Source organism: Dromiciops gliroides, chromosome 4 (genome assembly GCF_019393635.1).
Source record: "Dromiciops gliroides isolate mDroGli1 chromosome 4, mDroGli1.pri, whole genome shotgun sequence".
Classification (NCBI taxonomy): domain Eukaryota; kingdom Metazoa; phylum Chordata; class Mammalia; order Microbiotheria; family Microbiotheriidae; genus Dromiciops; species Dromiciops gliroides.
The window spans coordinates 43,000,796-43,007,129 of NC_057864.1; the positions used below are offsets into that span (position 1 = coordinate 43,000,796).

General features: G+C 45.5%; 1 protein-coding gene across 1 annotated transcript; it reads right to left on the reverse strand.

Annotated features, from left to right (window-relative positions):
* Positions 1–1,952: 1,952 nt before the first annotated feature.
* On the reverse strand, positions 1,953–5,016 carry CCN1 (cellular communication network factor 1). Its single transcript, XM_044004515.1, has 5 exons — positions 4,656–5,016; positions 4,116–4,329; positions 3,382–3,741; positions 3,000–3,208; positions 1,953–2,871 (listed from the first exon to the last, which is right to left on the reverse strand). Exons 1-5 carry the CDS (start codon positions 4,716–4,718, stop codon positions 2,569–2,571), a joined length of 1,149 nt encoding a protein of 382 aa, XP_043860450.1. The 5' UTR covers positions 4,719–5,016; the 3' UTR covers positions 1,953–2,568.
* Between the last annotated feature and the right edge of the window lie 1,318 nt (positions 5,017–6,334).

The window sequence follows — 6,334 nt, forward strand, 5'->3', positions numbered from 1 at the left end:
GCCAGCCACTTGTCCACATTATTTAAAATTGCGTTGATTCTTCAATTCCTTGGATTTTAATAAAGCTGAAGACTCAAAATTTATATAGTATTGGCTACTTCCTTAGGCAAGAGCATTGAAAGTTACCTTTTGAGAAACCACTCCAATGGCTCCCATCAGCTACCTCCTTTTTTTCTGAAAAGCCTGCCTTCACTTACAGCCTGAAATTTTAAGTACTCTTAATGGAGAGCAGACCGAAATATTTCACGATGGATTTGAACTGAAGCCAAGGAGGGAGGAATGATGAAAGGAAAGCCTTTCTGTGAAAGGTTTATTGTCCACTCTTTCTATAGATGCCGATTTCTCAACAACAGGCGACCAGCATTTTCCCAAACATTGATACAGCCTTCTCAACTCCTCCTGGCCTCATTAAACAGGTCTTTTTCTTCAAGAATGCCAGTTATCTAGCCTTTGACCCTCTGGTTAGTCAAACTCCATTCATGTCCCCCCAATATAAAGTGTAATTATAAAAAAGAGAAGGGGGAGGGGGAGACAACCAGGTCTCTCTCCTCCCTATTGGAAAAGTACTTGAAATTCCTGGCATTCCTCTCCATTTAATAGCATGTTTACTTAATCACTGGCTTATTAGGATTAACACAAGGCATTGCTTCAAGCTCATTTAGGGACCGCACACTTACCTTGCCTTCTCCAGATGGTAAGATTCATTCCCCACCCCCACTCCTCACACCCCCCTCTTTTTTTCCCCTTTAAACCCAAATGCTTTAATTTGCAGCAAATCACTGCAGAAAGGGATGGGTAAACCAGGCTCACTCCCTCATTCAGCCAAGAAGCATTTTAATCTACATTTTAGAAAGGATATTATTCAAAATGTGGTAGCTATAAGCAGCAAGCAGTCCTTCATGATGTGATAAGGGACCAATGCTACTCCATTTCTACTGTGAGCAGCCTGGGTTATGAATTCAGTGATTTTTTTCCTGTTCTATTTCTAAGGATTTTATTGCTGCCTCTTGTTTTCCTCCCTACATCATAGATACTTCCTTCCCAAAGTTACCAAGGATCTCTTAATTGTCCAACCTAATAGCTTTATTCTCAACCCTGATCCTTCTTGACCTCTCTGCAGCTTCTGACATTACTGATCACCCCCTCCTAGATACTCTCTCCTCTGTTTTCTTTTTTTTTTATTATTTATTTTCAATTGACGAGTATTTATTTCTTCTCCAGCCGCCATTTAAAAAAAAAGGAAATCCTTATAACAAATAGGCATGTTCAATCAAAACGTATTTCTGAATCGGCCATATCCAAAAATATATGGCTGATTCTGCACCTTGGGTCCATTCCCCTCTGTTAGGAGGTGGGTAGATTAGCTAATATTTCCATCAATGGATGTCTTCTCTCTCTTGACCCGTACTCTCACATGCAATAAATCGAAAGGCTTTTAAAATGCCTAACATTTAGTGCCCAGTGACTCTGTTGTACCCACTTCACAGACTGTTACTTGTATGGGGGAGTAAAATAATCTATTTCAAAAGACTCACAGCTCCTATGAGGAAAAGCCGCCACTTGTTACCCTATTTATTGTTTCCTCATACTATGCTTATTGCATGACTGTCTGATCTAAATCCTAAGGTTTTCTCTACTGAAGAAACAGAAGCAATAATTTCCAGTTTGTAACTTTTTTTTTCTAAATTGCCAGACTGTCTAGGAAAACATGGAGGAGCATACCTTGGGAAAAGCACTTCAACCTCCAGTCAGAGGCCCCGAGTTTGAATCTCAGTTCTGTCACCTTACTACCTATGTAAGATTAACAAGTCACTTCACCTTCCTCAGCCTCAGTTTGCTCGTCTTCAAAGTAACTTTGCCTAGATTACCTCTAAGGTCCCTCTTGGCTCTAAATCTACGAGTCATACTCAAAAGTTAGGTAAATATTTCTTTATTAAATGATTAATTCCATAAATAAATTTTTTCATTGAATATAAAATTAAAATCATTTACAACTTATTCCAGTATTACATTTTTCCCAAGAAAAGCTACATTTTTTTTGATAAATAAAAACATTCAGTCTTAAAACAGCTGGTTTCTGTTTGCAGTTCAGATGCAGTTGGCACATCATAGCTGCCACTCATGCCCACACTCACAGAGTGCCACATCAGGGAAGGGTGGAAAATTCTCCAATTTGCTTCTATAAAAAGGGTCAAAAAGTCTTCAGGCGTCCCGCTAATCACATCATTTTTTTTAAAGACATAGATAGAGAAATATGTTTACCAAATAATTTACAAACAGAAAGCAGAATGTTGTCGACATAACAGGCTCCGAAACGAAGCAATAAAAAGGGGCTCCAATACTATGAAGCATTAAGTATCCTCAAATCTCGTTTGCCTTAATGTCCATCTGCACAGTGCACTCGGAAGTTTCAAAAATACCTTTAAGGTGACTCAAGAATGAGCAAGGCGTCACTTCTACAATAGGGTTTCTTCCCCCTCCCCCATCCCACCCCAGCCCCGCACGTCTTGGTATTTCCGATTCTGACACTGCCTCCCCTCAGTTTCCCACTCCAGCCCAAAGGGTGGTCTAGTCCCTAAATTTGTGAATGTCATTGAACAGCCTGTAAAATGGGAACGTGCCTTCGTTGGCATGTGGGCAGTTGTGGATGCATTTGCAAGACTGGATCAGCATGACGTTTTTGGTGACAAACTCCCCATCCTCGCAACGGAATCGGACCTTGACGGTCCTGGTCTGCTGGGGCGTGCAGCATCTCCCATCCACGCAGTTGCCACAGTACTTAGGGCGATACTTTTTGAGGCTGGTGCATCCCGCAAAGGTAAACTTCGTAGGCTCGGCAGCTTTCCTAGTTTTGTTGCATTTCTTTCCCTTCTGCAAGAAGAGGTGGGGAAAAAATAAAGCCAAGAATTATTTCTCTGGGAAGAAAAACCATGGCACGTGTGCCTGGCAACAATTTCCATCAAGCTGGGCTTCCAGCAACTCTTAAGCTAGAAACTGACCTTGAGTGTGCTATACGCTGTCTGGCCACAGGGGCGCACTTCACAAATTCTGGTTTCTTTAACCAAGCGGCATTGGGGGTTGTCATTGGTTACTCTGGTCGAGACACCAGTTCCACAAGTCTTGGAGCAATGGGACCATGAAGTTGTTTGAACAATGCATTTCTGGCTATGAAATAGGTTATATATGATGCGTGGCTCCGATCCAAAAACTATAATGACAGGGGGGAAGGGGAAGAGAGAAGGGAAAGAGAAGAGGGTTATTCTAAGTTTTCAATAGTCCACTCTGCATACACAAAGAAATAGCTTTTAAGCATTTAACAGTTTAAAACTAATAAGAGAATTCATTCAAGGACTCTTTTTACAAGGCTAAGCGCCTACTTACCAGGGAGTTGTTTTAAAGGGGTGCCTCCTTTTCCAATGGCGATCAACTCATTGTTTCTAGTGAGTTCAATTTCAGAGGCTCCTATTTCAAGACCCTTGCCCATGAAACCGTCCATCTCATCCAGGGCGTCTTTGGCGATGTCGTCGTCACACACCCATTCTTCACAACACTGTCCGGCCACTTTGACCAGCCGGGGGTTGGTGCAGCCCAAGTTGGGCAGAGCCAGTTCTTGTGGGCATAGAGGAATGCACCCCACCGCCCCGTCGATACATGTGCACTGGTGTTTACAGTTGGGCTGGAAACTTTCGCCGTTCTGGTATATTCTGGAGTTATATTCACAAGGTCTGCCCTCGGACTGGGCTGCAGAGATGACCAAAAAAAAAGGGGGGGGGGCGGGAGGAGATGGGGTTAACATTCCCAATCACTGCTTGAAGCTCCTACGTATTTTTTTGCTCTGCTAAATTCAATTTATGGTAAAGTTCCCCTCCAATTCCCCGGAGACCCAAGACTAGAACAATAAGTTAGTCAGGAATCACTTTTCCGTATGGGCTTTTAGCGGGGCCCAGACATACTGAATTGCATTCCAGACTGCTGAAATCATCTGCCTTTCTGCCAAGCTACCAACAACAAAGCATTGCCATACATGGCCTCAGTATGACCAAACTTCTGGACTACAGGGGGCTATTATTATTGTTGTTGTTGTTTTAGGGGGGCCCAAACCGCGAGCATCTCACCTCTGCAGATTCCCTTTAGAGCCGTGGAACTGGCGCCGAAGTTGCATTCCAGCCCCTTGGTGTGGTCGCAAGGCTGAAGTTTACTGCAGTCTTCGTTAAGCTGTTTAGCACAGACCTTGCAGCATCTGCAGCCGTCCAGAACCAGCCCCACTCCTGGGGCACATTTGGGTACCTCGAGGGGACACTGGCAGGAGGCTGGGCAGGTGGAGAGTGCCTGAAACGGGAAAGGATCACAGTGAGAGACTGCAGAATGCAAAGTATTCCCCGGGGGAAGGGAGATCTCGAGACTTGTACTGTTTGCTCCGGCCAGACTGGAATGGTTTCTAAGGTGGCCAAGTTCATTCCGGGATTGAACGTCCCCGGGAAGGGCTCAAGTTTCGCCAGGGACAGGGAGGTTCGATAGTGGAAGACACACTACAAAAAGTCTATTCCTCCCTCCCTCCTCCCCACCCAGGGGCTGCGGTTTGAGAGTGGGGACAGCCTAGGGGACCGGGATAGAAGAAGAGGGAAGCAAGCCGTTACGAGGTCTGCAAAACTCACCAGCCTGGCTAAATGGAACAAGGTGACGGCGAAGGCGACGCTTCTGGCTGCCTGGGAGCTCATTGTTAGGCGCAGGGATAGATAGCCCTCGTGCTATTGCAGCAAAAAGAAAAAGAGGAAGAGGAACTCGCAAGGCTAACTTTGGCTCGAGCCTGAGAACTCTGGAGCCCGGACTTGGAGTCTGCTGCTGCGGGGCTGGATCTGCCTCTGGAGGGAGGGAAGGCGAGTCGAGGATCCGGCAGCGGACGCGACTTCTTCCTCGGAAATCGGAGGCGCAGCGAGAGTGGCCGGCGCGGTCTACTAGCAACTGCCGAGGTCACCCAGCACGCTTTCGGGGGAGATTCTCTTGCAGTCTGCGGAGGAGCCGAGGACTGCGCCTTTTATACGCTGAGCCCAGAGCCGCCGCGTGTATGCAGCTGAGTGACGTAGGCGCTGTCTGAGCGGTCCAGAATTCTCAAACATCTCAGGAATGTTTCTTTGGCGCGGGCTCCATCCAAGCGCCTCCCCTGGCTTCCTTGCACCTTTTTTGTCCCAGACCCATCAAGAAAACAGTCCATTTTTTCCACTTTAAATAACCACTTAGATCTGGGAGGATTTTCCTTGCTGGAGGCTGGGGCGAAAGGGGAGGTGTGTGATACAGAGTGGGGGGAAAGTGATGGGAAGAGCGATGGGGACCAGGGAAACAGATAAAGAACTGGCTGGGGGTTGGAGGGTGGGAGGACCCGAGAGGGAAGAACAAAAGTATATTTGTTTGCTGATTTTTATTTTAATAGGCAGGCTTCTAAAGCTTTCATCCCTGGAAGGCAGCAAACTGTTTTATTTACACTGAGAGTCAGAGTAAAGTATCTTTTGAGCGGGGGGGGGGGGGGGGGGGGAGGGAGTCCGGGAAGGAGAGGAAGTCTCTCAGATCCGTGCATGTATTCATGTATTCATTACAGAACATGTCCCAGAACTTTAGCCTACTGTATATGAGTCAAGAATGTATATTGCGGATTAACACTGGAGTTTATGAATGAAAGTAAAACAATAAGCCATTTCTCCCAAACAAAGCTCCCCTCTCCTTTCCTCTCTTCTCCTCTACGACGCCCCCCCCCCATCCCCAGGCTGCTTATGTTTGGGGATTCCCACTTTTGTCCCAGCCCAAGTGTCTGAATTTGCAGATTCTCAGGGAGAATGGTCTTTACAAGGATACAGGAGAAGGTGTCAGCCCTTCCTTTCAGCCCGTATTGTAGATAATGAGCAGTTCACAAGGGACTAAAATGAGGATTTCTAAATGATTTTCACTTTAAACACTCACAAGTTCTGCAAGAATTCCAGTTTGGACTACACTCGCAAGTGCATTTTGCTGAATGCCTGGGGGTGAAGGAGGAGGAGAGGGGCAATCCCCACCTAGAAATCTGCCCCTAAAGTTGAAATTGATACTATTGTGAAAGGCTTACCTTGGGATCCCTTGGGTGGTGTTATGGTGGGAAATGGGGTACGACCCCATGACAGTGGGAAACTTCCCTTTTTAGGGCAATTGCATTGAACTGTCTAGGCTTATTTTTTTTAATGCGCTTTTTGAGAAATAAAAATGTCATTTTAAAAGGTACTAGCTAGCTGTCATTTTTTCCATGACAAAAATAGTCCCATATGGTTTATAGGTATTATATTTTACCTTCTACCTTCTGAGCAAAGAC

Bases quoted from the DNA above. Each gene is read 5' to 3' on its own strand.
- CCN1 (XM_044004515.1), bottom strand. From the start codon at position 4,718: ATGAGCTCCCAGGCAGCCAGAAGCGTCGCCTTCGCCGTCACCTTGTTC. The intron at 4,330-4,655 runs GTGAGTTTTGCA...TTCCCGTTTCAG, and splicing joins TGTTCCATTTAGCCAGGCTG to GCACTCTCCACCTGCCCAGC. The intron at 2,872-2,999 runs GTCAGTTTCTAG...CTCTTCTTGCAG, and splicing joins CAGCGTATAGCACACTCAAG to AAGGGAAAGAAATGCAACAA.